This window comes from Lagenorhynchus albirostris, chromosome 15 (genome assembly GCF_949774975.1).
Source record: "Lagenorhynchus albirostris chromosome 15, mLagAlb1.1, whole genome shotgun sequence".
Classification (NCBI taxonomy): Eukaryota; Metazoa; Chordata; class Mammalia; order Artiodactyla; family Delphinidae; genus Lagenorhynchus; species Lagenorhynchus albirostris.
The window spans coordinates 28,433,288-28,449,470 of record NC_083109.1 but is presented as its reverse complement, the minus strand read 5'-3'; the positions used below and the strand labels follow the sequence as shown (position 1 = coordinate 28,449,470).

At 39.4% G+C, this 16,183-nt stretch overlaps 1 protein-coding gene across 1 annotated transcript in view; it reads left to right on the top strand.

Annotated features, from left to right (window-relative positions):
- The first annotated feature begins 200 nt into the window (after positions 1-200).
- The window catches only part of LOC132505053 (signal-regulatory protein beta-1-like), a 38,879-nt gene continuing 22,896 nt past the window's right edge, over positions 201-16,183 (top strand). Inside the window, exon 1 of the mRNA XM_060122922.1 lies at positions 201-273. Within this exon, the coding sequence (XP_059978905.1) occupies positions 201-273 (73 nt within the window). The remainder of the gene's footprint in view (positions 274-16,183) is intronic.

Below are 16,183 nucleotides of genomic sequence, written 5' to 3'. Positions count from 1 at the left end.
TTCTCTGCCTGATTTCCATTTCACCATCTGAAGCAGGAACTGTCTATAACCTAGAAGTGGATTAAGATCTCACAGCCATTTCACCCCATCATAGGCACTTCCTCTTACATCATTGGGAGGTGGGGCTTCCTTCCTTTCCACAGAGCACAGAAGTGCAGGTTCTCCCCAGGACACACATTTGGACAGAGCAGGCTTCCACGATGCCCATCCCTGTCTCTTTGTCCAACCATCCTCCTCCTTGCCTGCTGCTGACTCTACTGCTGGGACTCACAGGTAAGCATTCCTTGGGGTAGAATCCCCTTTCCCTGACCCCTGGACCTCCCCCTGCCCCTGCACTTTTAGGTCTTAAATGTAAACATGGGTGTGCCACCTGGGCAGAAGTCCACAGAAGTCCAAGGACTGGGCATTATTCAAGAGCATGAAATCAGGGATCTGAGCATTTTCTCTGTGGATCCATTGCCTGCAGCTGTTTACCAGAGGCATTGAAACAGATGATGCTTCAAACACCAACAATGACAGCTTTGTGTGTAACTTGTTTAATCCTTGTTAATCACAGCATCCTAGTGTGGTAGCTATGAGTATTATCCCTGATTTGCAGATGGGGAAACTGAGGCAGGGGCAGTAACTTGCCTGACATCACCTATCTAAGGCAGTGGAGCACAGGATTCTTGTCCAGGCCATACAGCTCCAGAGTTGATTCTTTTAACCATGTTGTGCGGCTCAGCTTCTCAGAGAAGGCTAATGGAAGAAAAATCAGAAAATTCTGAGAAGGAAACAATAGATTTATCATCACCCATCATGCCACTCAGAGAAGAGCAGAGTTAAAATCTTGCAATGTGTACTCCCAAATTTTTGTCAATGATGTGTTGGATGGTTTTTCTATGTGTTAAATTTTTTTCTCTAAGCTTTTAACATGTGTGTTAATTTCATTTGATCCTCAAAACAACCAGTACACTAGCATACTAGGTTACACTTTAATACATGTTTGTGGATGCATGTATTAATGTGTGCGTGTGTGTATATATGTGTATAAGTGGGTGTGAGGAATTGTTCCCAGACACATTGGATTTCAAAAAGACTTCCTTATTTTTCCCTTAAATCATTTTTCAGTGTACATGAGATGACATGATCAGATGTTTAGTCTTTGCTGTATTTCAGCAACATCCCTCCTTTTCTACTTCTCTATAAATCTACCCCTTACCCACACCCAAGACAAGAAAACTTCTCTCCTGGTAAATGAGTAGAATTTTGTGCATAACTATCTTGGAGTCCACTCTTCCATGCTGGATAGGGGTGAGGAAGAAAAGGGGATATCAAAGACACAGAGACTCTTGCCTATATGACCTATATATTCATATCCATATCTGTATCTGTAATTATATTTATATCCATATCTATAACTATCTATAGCTATATCATTGAATGCTAGTTGAAGCCTCCGTGCTTCAAGAAATCTAATGAGTAATAACTATTCATTTTCTTGAACACTCATTGTATGCCAGACACTGCTGGAAATCCCCACAGCTGTTAACTCATGTAATCATTATATCCAAGCTCGATCCTCTTGTCACCCCTACCTTACAGATAAGAAAACTGAGCAAGGAGAAATTCAAGGTCACTCAGTGGTACATGGCAGAGGTATGATTTGAACTCAAGCAATCTAATACTAGAGCTCTTGATTTTAACAATTGCTCTTCTTGATACTGTGGCTCTGCTTCCATCCCATGAGATTTCTTCAGTTTCTACCAATGGGTGTGTAGAAGGGTGGAGTGTGGGGAAGAGGGTTTGTGGTTTGCCTTTTTCTGGGCTCTTCCGCTTCCTGCATACATGCAAGTTCCTTTTTATTTTTCACCAACTCATCTACATGGGAAACTCAGTTTCTGACATAATTTTCACAGAGATTACCCACTTAGAATTAAATGCCTCAGGGAGATGTCACAATGGGCAATTCCCACAACATACATATATTTTTTGCATACTACTATATGCCAGGAACTCTTGTAGGAACGTGGGGTGCCTTGGTGAATAAAAGTCAAAGTAGTTGCCTGCATGGGTATTTATCTTAGTGGAAGAACTGACAATAAACAATAGACTTATAATTAAGTAAATAATGTAGTATATTAGAAAGTGATAAGTGTTAAAAAAAAAAAAAAGAATAGCCGGATGACAGAATTTGGAGAATCTGTAGCGTGGGATGTATTTTAAACCTGGTAGTCTTGTTGGGGCGGGGGGCATCACTTAGAAGGGGAAATGTGAGCCAAGATTGAAAGAAGGTTCTGGAGTGAGCCATGTGGTTTTCTGGGGGAGGAGACTTCCTGACAGGAAACAGCATGTGCAAAGGTCCTGAAAGTAGAATCATCCTCCTGTGTTTAAGGATTTGGGCTTTTGCTCTGAGTGAAATCGTTGCTATTGCAAAGTTTTGAAGGGAGAAGTGACATGATCTAACATGAGTTTTAATTTATTCTAGCATTTCTTTGAGAATAGACTGCAGAGGACACAGACAGAGGCAACTAGAGCATTTGAGGTCATGACATTCATTCAAAAAAACGTAAAAGTGGGTTGCACCTGGAGAGTACCTAGTAGAGACGAGAGAAGGAGTTCAGATTCTGGATGCACGCCGAAGAGGACGCAACAGGATTTCTTGATGTGTAGGATTTGTGGTGGGAGAGAAAAGCTCCAAGGTTTTGAGACCTGAGCATCTGGAAGAAGAAAGGGTATTCAGGTGAGATATAGAGGGTGTAGGGGAAGTTCAGTTCAGTTTTAGATGTGTTAACTGTGGGATGTTTATTTCTATCCAAAGAAGATGACGAGTGGATAGTTGGACATACAAGTGCAGAGTTCAGGGGAAAGGCCTAGACCAGAGAGGTAATAGGAGAATTATTGATACACAGATTGTAGAGTTTTTGCTATCCCCTGGCTCCTCTCAACTCTCTGATCTCTCTTTTCTCCTCCTCTCCTTTCATTTCTCCCTCCAACATTCTTTCATATTTCTTCCCATTTTTGTCTTAGCAGTTCAGCTTCCCTGACCTCACTCTTCTTCTCCAGACTTAAAAACCCAAACCACTTGATATTCTTGACACATCACAGGACCTGCCCTGTAATAGCATGTGCCCTCCTTAGGTGGGATGATTGGTTAGAAACAGTGCTTAGTGGGTGGGTTTACCAGCTCACACTCTGCAAAGGTGAACCACAAATTTTCTCCCTAAGGAGTAGGGAAGAAATAGAAAAGAACACAGGATTTGCTTGTGGCACCACAACAGCCTGCTCCTCTGGTTTATATCTCTGCAGTTAGACCCATGCCTGTTTAGTAGGACATTTCAGAGAAGATGAAATGTGTTTACATTTCTCTGTATCTCCAGAAACTTGGTAGTCAGTGAGGCTGTGAAATCAACCTGGAAAACTTGCAACTGTAGTTAAATGATTGGCCCAGTGGTGACTCATGTCCCTTCAACTCATAACTCATTGTCCAAACATAGTCAACCACCCACAGTTCTTTACAAAACACGATTTTGGAGTTTACTGTTTCCTTGCTTGCCTCCATGGTTCCATCTCCCCATTCACTTGTAGGTTTCTCAAATGTATCAGCGTTTAGAACCACACATTTTATTTTATTTTGAGCTATTTAGTCCAATTCAAAGGCTCTGCATGGGGTAATCATCTTATTTTGGTTCACATCTTTTATTGCATTAAAATATACATAACATGAAATTTACCATTTTAACTATTTTGAAGGTTACAAAGTGGCACTATGTTCCTTCACAATGTTGTGAAACCATCACCAGTATACATTTCCAGAACTCTTTCAACATCTGTAGCAGAAACTCTGTATCCATTAAGCTATAACTCCCCATTTCTCCTCCCCTGCAGCCACTGGTAACCCGTATTCTACTTTTTCTCTGTGAATTTGCCTATTCTATGGACTTCATATAAGTGGAATCATCTATTTTCCTTTTGAATCTAGCTTATTTCACTGAGCATATTTTTAATGTTCATATATGCTGTGGAAGGTGTCAGAATATCATTGTTTTTTAGGGCTGAAATATATTGAATATATTTCATACATATTTCATATATATTTATGTGTATATGTGTATATATACAAATATATACATATATATCACATTTTGTTTATCCTTTCATCCATTAATGGAATTTTGGGTTGTTTATATGACCCCTTTTTATTGAAATATAGGTGCTGTAAAATATTACATAAGTTACAGGTGTACAATATAGTGATTCACAATTTTTAAAGGTTATACTCCATTTATAGTTATTATAAAATATTGACTACATTTCTGGTGTTGTACAGTATATCCTTGTAGCTCATTTTATATATAATAATTTGTAACTCTTAATCACCTACCCCTATATGGCCCCTCCCACCTTCCCTCTCCCTGCTAGTTTTTTCTCTATGTCTGTGAGTCTGTTTCTTTCTTGTTATATTAACTAGTTTGTTGTATTCTTTAGATTCCACATATAAGTGATATCATACAGTATTTGTCTTTGTCTGACTTACATCACTTAGCACAATGCCTTCCAAGTCCATCCATATTGCTGCAAATAGAAAATTTTCATTCTTTCTTACAGCTGAGTTTATTCCGTTTATACACACACACACACACACACACACACACACACACACACACACACACACCACATTTTCTTTATACATTCATCAGTTGGTGAAATTTTGGGTTGTTTATACTACCTTTTGGTATTGAGAATAATGATGCTATGAGCATTGATGGACAATTGTATGCTTGAACTTCTGCTTTTAATTATTTAGGGTATACACTTAAGAGTGGATTTATTGGATCATATAGTAAATTCTACGTTTAACTTAAGAAAATAACAAAGAGTTAAAAAAACGTTTTAGAAAACATTAGTGTTTCCACGGAGATTCCACCATTTTTGCACTCCTATCAGCAATGCACAAGAGTTTCAATTTCTCAACATTTTACCAACCCTTATTTTCAATTGTTTTGTTTTGTTTTGTTTTTGGTAACAGCCATCCTACAGGATATGTAGGGGTATCTCACTGTGGTTTTAATTTGCATTTTCCCAATTATTAGTGATGTTGAATATTGTTTCACATGCTTATTGATCATCTGTATATCTTCTTTAGAGAAACATCTATTCAATTCTTTTGTTCATTTTTAAATTGAGTTGTTTGTTATTTTGTTGCTGAATAGTAGGATTTTTTTAAGTATTCTTGATACATATCCCTTATGAGATATATGCTTTGCAAAGGTTTTCTCTCATTCTGTAAATTGTCTTTTCACCCTCTTGATAGTATCCTCTGATGTAGGAAAGTTTTAATCTTGATGAAGTCAAGATTAAAATTTCTAAAATATTTTTTTGTTGCCTTCGATGTCATATCCAAGAAAGTATTGCCAAATTCAATGTCATATTTCACCTGTGAGTTTTTCTCAGAATTTTATAGTTTTAGCTCTTACATTTAGGTCTTTGATTATACACCATTTTTGTATATGGTGTAAGGTAGCGATCAGCTTCATTCTTTTGCATGTGAATATCAAGTTTCCTCAGATTCATGTACTGAAAACACTGTTCTTTGTCCATTGAATGATCTTGACACCCTTGTTAAAAATCACTTGACTATATATGTGAGGGTTTACTTCTAGGTTCTCTATTCATTGCCATTGGTCTATATATGTTTCTTAATGTGTGTACCACACTATTTTGATTATTGTAGCTTTGTATTAAGTTTTTAAATCTGGAAATGTGACTCCAAAAATTATGTGCTTTTTTTTCAAGATTGTTTGCTGAATTGAGGTTCCTTGAGATTTCATATGAAATTTAGAATGGGGTATTCTAGTTCTGCGAAAAAAAGTCTTTGAGATTTTAATAGGGATTGTATAGAATGTTGTAGTTTCTTCAGGTAATATTGACATTTTAACAATATTAAGTCTCCCAATCCATAATAACAGGATATTTTGTTCATTTATTAATGTCTTCTTTAATTTCTTTCAGCAATGTTTTGTGCTTTTTCATGCACAAGTCTTTCATTTCCATGGTGAAATTTACTCCTAAGTATTTTACACTTTTGGTAGCTATTACAAATGAAATTGCTAGCTTAACTTCCTTTTTGGATTGTTTCTCACTAGTGTGTAGAAAAGCAACTGATTTTTGTATGTTGACTTTTTATCTCAAAAATTTGCTGGATTTATTTATTAACTCTAATGCTTTTAAATGTTGGAATCTTTAGAACTGCTACATAAAAAATCATGTCATGTACAAACAAGAGAGTTTTACTTTTTTCTTTCAATTTGAATGACTTTTATATATTTTTCCTGCCTAATTGCTTTTGTTGGAACTTCCATTATTGTGTTGACTAGAAGTGGCAAAAGTGGGCATCTTTGTTCTATTCCTGATCTTAGGGGAAAAGCTTACAGAATTTCACCATCAACTGGGCTGTTAGCTGTGTGTTTTTCACATATGACTTCATTTATTGGGCAATTTTCCATCTATTCCTAGTTTATTGATTGTTTTTATCATGGAAAATGTTGACTTTTATTAAATGCTTGTTCTGCGTCAGATGAGATGATCTTTTTTTCCTCTTTATTCTATTAAAGTGGTAAAATGAATTGTTGGATTTTCATATGTTGAACCATTTTCACAATAGATTCCAGTTGGTCATGGCGCATAATTCTTTTAATATGCTATTGAATTGGGTTTGATAAAATTTTTTTGATGATTGTTGCATCAACAGTCATAAAAGATATTGGTCTGTATTTTCTTCTTATGCCTTTGTCTGGTGACACCTTTGGTGTCAGAATAATGCGGAGAATGACTTTTAATAGGCTCTGAAAAAATTAAGAAGTCTTCCTTCCTCTTCACTTTTTTGGAAGTGTTTGAGGAAGAATAATGTTAGTTTTCTTCAAAAGTTTGGGAGAATTCAGCAGTGAAGCCAAGTGGTCCTGGGCTTTCTTTCTTGGGAGGTTTTTGATTATTGATTGAATCTCATTGCTAGTTATAGGACTACTCTGATTTTATATTTCTTCATAATTCAGCCTTGATGTAGTGTATTTCTAGAAATTGGTCCATTTTAACTAGGTTATCCAATTTTTTGGTGTTTAATAATTCATAGTACTCTTTTATAATCTTTTTTATCTCTGTAAAATTATTAGTATGTTCTTTTATTTCTGATTTTAGTTAATTGGGCCTTCTCTCTCTCTTTCTCCCTGTTCTTTTTTTTCTTAGTCAATCTAGCTAAAATTTTGTCAATTGTATTAATCTTTGTGAAGAACCACTCCTGGTTTTGTAGATTTTCTCTGTTTTATTTTAAATTCACATTTTATTTTTCTCTTCGCTAATCTTAACTATTTCCTTTCCTTTCTAGCTTTGGGTTTTGGGTTTACTTTAATCTTCTTTCTCTAGTTTCTTATGGTGTATAGTAAAGTTACTGTTTTGTGATCTTTTCTTAAATGTCTGCATTTTCAGCCATAAATTTCCCTTTAGGGTTGCTTTCTGTGCATCTCACACGTTTTGGTGTTATGTTTTCAATTTTCTCTAGGCATCTAATTTCCCTTTTGACTTTTCATTGACCTACTGATTTTTTTTTTTTTTTGCGATGCGCGGGCCTCTCACTGTTGTGGCCTCTCCCGTTGCGGAGCACAGGCTCTGGACGTGCAGGCTCAGCAGCCATGGCTCATGGGCCCAGCCGCTCCGCAGCATGTGGGATCTTTCCAGACTGGGGCACGAACCCGTTTCCCCTGCATCGGCAGGCGGACTTTCAACCACTGTGCCACCAGGGAAGGCCTGAGCTACTGATTTTTTAAGAGAAGGTTGTTTGATTTCTATGTATTTGTGAATATTTTATTTCCTCTTCTATCATTGATCTAGTTTAATTTTAAAAACTATTTGACCAGTGCACTGCTTGAATAGCCCTTCTTCATATTCCACTAAGTTGCCTTGTCATTCATCCTCTGTGACAATGACACATACATAGAGTTTTCTTTTTTTTTTTTAACATCTTTATTGGAGTATAATTGCTTTACAATGGTGTGCTAGTTTCTGCTTTACAACAAAATGAATCAGTTATATATATACATGTGTTCACATATCTCTTCCCTCTTGCGTCTCCCTCTCTCCCACCCTCCCTATCGCACCCCTCCAGGTGGTCACAAAGCACCGAACTGATCTCCCTGTGCTATGCGGCTGCTTCCCACTAGCTATCTACCTTAAGATTGGTAGTGTATATATGTCCATGCCTCTCTCTCACTTTGTCACAGCTTACCCTTCCCCCTCCCCATATCCTCAAGTCCATTATCTAGTAGGTCTGTGTCTTTATTCCTGTTTTACCCCTAGGTTCCTCATGACATTTTTTTTCTTAAATTCCATATATATGTGTTAGCATACGGTATTTGTCTCTCTCTTTCTGACTTACTTCAGTCTGTATGACAGACTCTAGGTCTATCCACCTCATTACAAATAGCTCAATTTCGTTACTTTTTATGGCTGAGTAATATTCCATTGTATATATGTGCCACATCTTCTTTATCCATTCATCCAATGATGGACACTTAGGTTGTTTTCATCTCCGGGCTATTGTAAATAGAGCTGCAATGAACATTTTGGTACAGGACTCTTTTTGAATTTTGGTTTTCTCAGGGTATATGCCCAGTAGTGGGATTGCTGGGTCATATGGTAGTTCTATTTGTAGTTTTTTAAGGAACCTCCATACTGTTCTCCATAGTGGCTTTACCAATTCACATTCCCACCAGCAGTGCAAGAGTGTTCCCTTTTCTCCACACCCTCTCCAGCATTTATTGTTTCTAGATTTTTTTGATGATGGCCATTCTGACTGGTGTGAGATGATATCTCATTGTAGTTTTGATTTGCATTTCTCTAATGATTAATGATGTTGAGCATTCTTTCATGTGTTTGTTGGCAGTCTGTATATCTTCTTTGGAAAAATGTCTATTTAGGTCTTCTGCCCATTTTTGGATTGGGTTGTTTTTTTGTTATTAAGCTGCATGAGCTACTTATAAATTTTGGAGATTAATCCTTTGTCAGTTGCTTCATTTGCAAATATTTTCTCCCATTCTGAGGGTTGTCTTCTGGTCTTGTTTATGGTTTCCTTTGCTGTGCAAAAGCCTTTCCGTTTCATTAGGTCCCATGTGTTTATTTTTGTTTTTATATCCATTTCTCTAGGAGGTGGGTCAAAAAGGACCTTGCTGTGATTTATGTTATAGAGTGTCCTGCCTATGTTTTCCTCTAAGAGTTTGATAGTTTCTGGCCTTACATTTAGGTCTTTCATCCATTTTGAGCTTATTTTTGTGTAAGTTGTTAGGGAGTGATCTAATTTCATACTTTTACATGTACCTGTCCAGTTTTCCCAACACCACTTATTGAAGAGGCTGTCCTTTCTCCACTGTACTGTCCTTTCTCCTTTATCAAAGATAAGGTGACCATATGTGCATGGGTTTATCTCTGGGCTTTCTATCCTGTTCCATTGATCTATTTTTCTGTTTCTCTGCCAGTACCGTACTGTCTTGATTACTGTAGCTTTGCAGTATAGTCTGAAGCCAGCGAGCATGATTCCTCCAGCTCCGTTTTTCTTTCTCAAGATTGCTTTGGCTATTCAGGGTCTTTTGTGTTTCCATACAAATTGTGAAATTTTTTGTTCTAGTTCTGTGAAAAATGCCAGTTGTAGTTTGATAGGGATTGCATTGAATCTGTAGATTGCTTTGGGTAGTAGAGTCATTTTCACAATGTTGATTCTTCCAATCCAAGAACATGGCATATCTCTCCATCTATTTGTATCATCTTTAATTTCTTTCATCAGTGTCTTATAATTTTCTGCATACAGGTCTTTTGTCTCCTTAGGTAGGTTTATTCCTAGATACTTAATTCTTTTTGTTGCAATGGTAAATGGGAGTGTTTTCTTGATTTCACTTTCAGATTTTTCATCATAAGTATATAGGAATGCCAGAGATTTCTGTGCATTAATTTTGTATCCTGCTACTTTACCAAATTCATTGATTAGCTTTAGTAGTTTTCTGGTAGCATCTTTAGGATTCTGTATGTATAGTATCATGTTATCTGCAAACAGTGACAGCTTTACTTCTTCTTTTCCGTTTTGGATTCCTTTTATTTCCTTTTCTTCTCTGATTGCTGTGGCCAAAACTTCCAAAACTATGTTGAATAAGAGTGGTGAGAGTGGGCAACCTTGTCTTGTTCCTGATCAGAGTGGAAATGCTTTCAGTTTTTCACCATTGAGGATGATGTTTGCTGTGGGCTTGTCATATATGGCCTTTATTATGTTGAGGAAAGTTCCCTCTATGCCTACTTTCTGCAGGGTTTTTTTTTAATCATAAATGGATGTTGAATTTTGTCAAAAGCTTTCTCTGCATCTATTGAGATGATCATATGGTTTTTCTCCTTCAATTTGTTAATATGGTTTATCACATTGATAGATTTGCGTATATTGAAGAATCCCTGCATTCCTGGAGTAAACCCCACTTGATCATGGTGTATGATCCTTTTAATGTGCTGTTGGCTTCTGTTTGCTAGTATTTTGTTGAGGATTTTTGCATCTATGTTCATCAGTGATATTGGCCTGTCGTTTTCTTTCTTTGTGACATCCTTGTCTGGTTTTGGTATCTAGGTGATGGTGGCCTCGTAGAAGGAATTTGGGAGTGTTCCTCCCTCTGCTATATTTTTGAAGAGTTTGAGAAGGATAGGTGTTAGCTCTTCTCTAAATGTTTGATAGAATTCGCCTGTGAAGCCATCTGGTCCTGGGCTTTTGTTTGTTGGAAGATTTTTAATCACAGTTTCAATTTTAGTGCTTGTGATTGGTCTGTTCATATTTTCTATTTCTTCCTGATTCAGTCTTGGCATGTTGTGCATTTCTAAGAATTTGTCCATTTCCTCCAGATTTTCCATTTTATTGGCATAGAGTTGCTTGTAGTAATCTCTCATGATCCTTTGTATTTCTGCAGTGTCAGTTGTTACTTCTCCTTTTTCATTTCTAATTCTATTGATTTGGGTCTTCTCCCTTCTTTTCTTGATGAGTCTGGCTAGTGGTTTATCTATTTTGTTTATCTTCTCAAAGAACCAGCTTTTAGTTTTATTGATCTTTGTTATCGTTTCCTTCATTTCTTTTTCATTTATTTCTGATCTGATCTTTATGATTTCTTTCCTTCTGCTAACTTTGGGGTTTTTTTGTTCTTCTTTCTCTTATTGCTTTAGGTGCAAGGTTAGGTTGTTTATTCGAGGTGTTTCCTGTTTCTTAAGGTAGGACTGTATTGCTATAAACTTCCCTCTTAGAACTGCTTTTGCTGCATCCCATAGATTTTGGGTCGTCTTGTCTCCATTGTCATTTGTTTCTAGGTATTTTTTAATTTCCTCTTTGATTTCTTCAGTTATCACTTCGTTATTAAGTAGTGTATTGTTTAGCCTCCATGTGTTTGTATTTTTTACAAATCTTTTCCTGTAATTGATATCTAGTCTCATAGCATTGCGATCGGAAATGATACTTGATACAATTTCAATTTTCTTAAATTTACCAAGGATTGATTTGTGACACAAGATATGATCTATCCTGGAGAATGTTTGATGAGCACTAGAGAAAAATGTGTATTCTGTTGTTTTTGGATGGAATGTCCTATAAATATCAACTAATTCCTTCTTGTTTAATGTATCATTTAAAGCTTGTGTTTCCTTATTTATTTTCATTTTGGATGATCTGTCCATTGGTGAAAGTGGGGTGTTAAAGTCCCCTACTATGAATGTGTTACTGTAAATTTCCCCTTTTATGGCTGTTAGTATTTGCCTTATGTATTGAGGTGCTCCTATGTTGGGTGCATAAATATTTACAATTGTTATATCTTCTTCTTGGATCAATCCCTTGATAATTATGTAGTGTCCTTCTTTGTCTCTTCTAATAGTCTTTATTTTAAAGTTTATTTTGTCTGATATGAGAATTGCTACTCCAGCTTTCTTCTGGTTTCCATTTGCATGAAATATCTTTTTCCATCCCCTTACTTTCAGTCTGTATGTGTCTCTAGGTCTGAAGTGGGTCTCTTGTAGACAGCAAATATATGGGTCTTGTTTTTGTATTCATTCAGCCAATCTGTGTCTTTTGGTGGGAGCATTTATTCCATTTACATTTAAGGTAATTATCAATATGTATATTCCTATTCCCATTTTCTTAATTGTTTTGGGTTCGTTATTGTAGATCTTTTCCTTCTCTTGTGTTTCTTGCCTAGAGAAGTTCCTTTAGCAGTTGTTGTAGAGCTGGTTTGGTGGTGCTGAACTTTCTCAGTTTTTGCTTGTCTGTAAAGGTTTTAATTTCTCCAGCAAATCTGAATGAGATCCTTGCTGGGTAGAGTAATCTTGGTTGCAGGTTTTTCTCCTTCATCACTTTAAATATGTCCTGCCACTCCCTTCTGGCTTGCAGAGTTTCTGCTGAAAGATCAGCTGTTAACCTTATGGGGATTCCCTTTTATGTTATTTGTTGTTTTTCCCTTCCTGCTTTTTATATGTTTTCTTTGTATTTAATTTTTGACAGTTTGATTAATATGTGTCTTGGTGTATTTCTCCTTGGATTTATCCTGTATGGGACTCTCTGTGCTTCCTGGACTTGATTAACTATTTCCTTTCCCATATTAGGGAAGTTTTCAACTATCATCTCTTCAAATATTTTCTCAGTCCCTTTCTTTTTCTCTTCTTCTTCTGGAACCCCTATAATTCGAAAGTTGGTGCATTTAATGTTGTCCCAGAGGTCTCTGAGACTGTCCTAGTTCTTTTCATTCTTTTTTCTTTATTCTGCTCTGCAGTAGTTATTTCCACTATTTTATCTTCCAGGTCACTTATCCGTTCTTCTGCCTCAGTTATTCTGCTATTGATCCCATCTAGAGTATTTTTCATTTCATTTATTGTGTTGTTCATCATTGTTTGTTTCATCTTTAGTTCTTCTAGGTCCTTGTTAAATGTTTCTTGCATTTTGTCAATTCTATTTCCAAGATTTTGGATCATCTTTACTATCATTATTCTGAATTCTTTTTCAGGTAGACTGCCTATTTCCTTTTCATTTGTTTGGTCTGATGGGTTTTTATCTTGCTCCTTCATCTGCTGTGTGTTTCTCTGTCTTCTCATTTTGCTTATCTTACTGGGTTTGGGGTCTCCTTTTTGCCGGCTGCAGGTTCGTAGTTCCCGTTGTTTTTGGTTTCTGTCCCCAGTGGCTAAGGTTGGTTCAGTGGGTTGTGTAGGCTTCCTGGTGGAGGGAACTAGTGCCTGTGTTCTGGTGGATGAGGCTGGATCTTGTCTTTCTGGTGGGCAGGTCCATGTCTGTTGGTGTGTTTCGAGGTGTCTGTGGACTTATTATGATTTTGGGCAGCCGCTCTCCTAATGGGTTGTGTTGTGTTCCTGTCTTGCTAGTTGTTTGGCATAGGATGTCCAGCACTGTAGCTTGCTGGTCATTAAGTGTAGCTGGGTGCTGGTGTTGAGATGGCGATCTCTGGGAGATTTTTGCCATTTGATATTTTGTGGAGCTTGGAGGTCTCTTGTGGACCAGTGTCCTGAAGTTGGCTCTCACACATCAGAGGCACAGCACTAACTCCTGGCTGGAGAACCAAGAGCCTTTCATCCACACAGCTCAGAAGAAAATGGAGAACAAGTAGAAAGAAATAATTAGTAGAAGTAGAAAGAAAGAAAGGAGGGAGGGAGGGAGGGAGGAAGGAAGGAAGGAGGGAAGGAAGGAAAAATAGAAAGAAGATAAAGTAAAATAAAATAAAGTAAGATAAAATATAATAAAGTTATTAAAATAAAAAATAATTATTAAGAGAAAAAAACAAAGAAACAGATGGATAGAACCCTGGGACAAATGGTGGAAGCAAAGCTATACAGTCAAAATCTCACACAGAAGCATACACATACACATTCACAAAGAGAGGAAAACGGGAAAAAATCATAAATCTTGCTCTCAAAGTCCACCTCCTCAATTTGGGATGATTCGTTGTCTATTCATGTATTCCAGAGATGCAGGGTACATCAAGTTGATTGTTGAGCTTTAATCCGCTGCTTCTGAGGCTGCTGGGAGAGATTTCCCTTTCTCTTCTTAGTTCTCACAGCTCCCAAAGGATCAGCTTTGGATTTGGCCCCGCCTCTGCGTGTAGGTCGCTGAAGGGCGTCTGTTCTTCGCTCAAAGAGGACGGAGTTAAAGGAGCCGCTGATTCGGGGGCTCTGGCTCACTCAAGCCTGGGGGAGGGAGGGGCACGGAGTGCAGGGCGAACCTGCGGTGGCAGAGGCCAGAGTGACGTTGCACCAGACTGAGGCACGCCGTGCGTTCTCCTGGGGAAGTTGTCCCTGGATCCCGGGACCCTGGCAGTGGTGGGCTGCACAGGTTACCTGGAAGAAGAGTGTGGATAGTGACCTGTGCTCGCACACAGCCTTCTTGGTGGCGGCAGCAACAGCCTTAGCATCTCATGCTCGTCTCTGGGGTCTGCGCTTTTAGCCGTGGCTCGCGCCCGGTTCTGGAGGTCCTTTAAGCAGCGTTCTTAATCCCCTCTCCTCGCGCACCAGGAAACAAAGAGGGAAGAAAAACTCTCTTGCCTCTTCGGCAGGCCCAGACTTTTCCCTGCACTCCCTCCCGGCCAGCCGTGGCGCACTAACCCCCTGCAGGCTGTGTTCATGCCGCCAACACCAGTCCTCTCCCTGTGCTCCGACCAAAGCCCGAGCCTCAGCTCCCAGCCCCGCCCGCCCCGGTGAGTGAGCAGACAAGTCTCTCGGGCTGGGGAGTGCCGGTCGGCACCGATCCTCTGTGCGGGAATCTCTCCGCTTTGCCCTCCGCACCCCTGTTGCTGTGCTCTCCTCCGTGGCTCCGAAGCTTTCCTCCTCCGCCACCCGCAATCTCTGCCCGCGAAGGGGCTTCCTAGTGTGTGGAAACCTTTCCTCCTTCACAGCTCCCTCCCACTGGTGCAGGTCCCGTCCCTATCCTTTTGTCTTTGTTTATTCTTTTTTCTTTTTCCCTACCCAGGTACGTGGGGGGTTTCTTGCCTTTTGGGAGGTCTGAGGTCTTCTGCCAGCGTTCACTAGGTGTTCTGTAGGTGTTGTTCCACCTGTAGATGTATTTCTGGTGTATATGTGGGGAGGAAGGTGATCTCCGTGTCTTACTCTTCTGCCATCTTCCTGGAAGTCCTAGAGTTTTCTTATGGCAACTGATTTCTGTAACTGTCAGGACAGATGTGTGTGGTAGACAGAAAATACCCCCTCAGTATAGGAGGAGTAATCAAGATGGTGGACTAGGATGATGTGAAGCTCAACTCCTCCCACAAATATATCAAAAATATATCTACACGTGGAATAATTCTCACAGAGTATCTAATGAACACTGGCAGAAGAACTTAGACTTCTGAAAGGGCAAGAAATTCTCCACATAACCGGGTGGGACAAAAGAAAAAATAATGAAAATGAGACAGGAATCTGGATGGGACCTGTACCCCTTGGAGGGAGCTGTGAAAGAGGAAAGGTTCTGCACCCTGGCAAGTCACCTCACCAGTGGGGAGATCAGCTAGGACAGGTGGGGAGCTTCAGAGCCTCAGAAGAGAGTGTAACAACTGGTTTGCAGCAGCTAGAATGGAGAGAGACTGGCACAGATGGTCAGTGCCACGGCCCTGCACTCCCCATCCTGAGATGTTCATCTGCCCATGCAGTGGGTGGCTGGGTGCTGAAGCTTGGGATTCAGAGATCAGACCCTGGGAAAGGATTGGGGTGGTCTGTGTGGAAACAGACTGAAGGGCCTGGAGCCTGGTGCAACCCCACCTGAGGGTGTATGCAGAGGAAGCATGGGCCACCTTAGAGGCCAGGCACCATTGTTTGGGGGATGTGTGAGGGGAGGAGCAGGACATGCCATTGCAGCCTTTTTCCCCAGGCATGCTTTCAAGTGGCAGGACACTGCCTACACAAGCTCCAGGAGCTATTGTCAGTCACCACCACCAACCCTTTGCTTCAGGAGCAGTCACAAGGAGCAGTTACAATGTGCCACTGCTGCCCCCTGGGGCTACAGGAGTGGTTGAGAGCTGCCTCCACTCCCATCACATGCTCCAAGGCACATGTGAGCCAACACTGCTGCCAAGAACCCCAGGACCAGGCACCAACCACTGCATCTGCCTACCCCCTACCAAAGGGATAATGGCCAACACACACTGAGGAAAGAGTT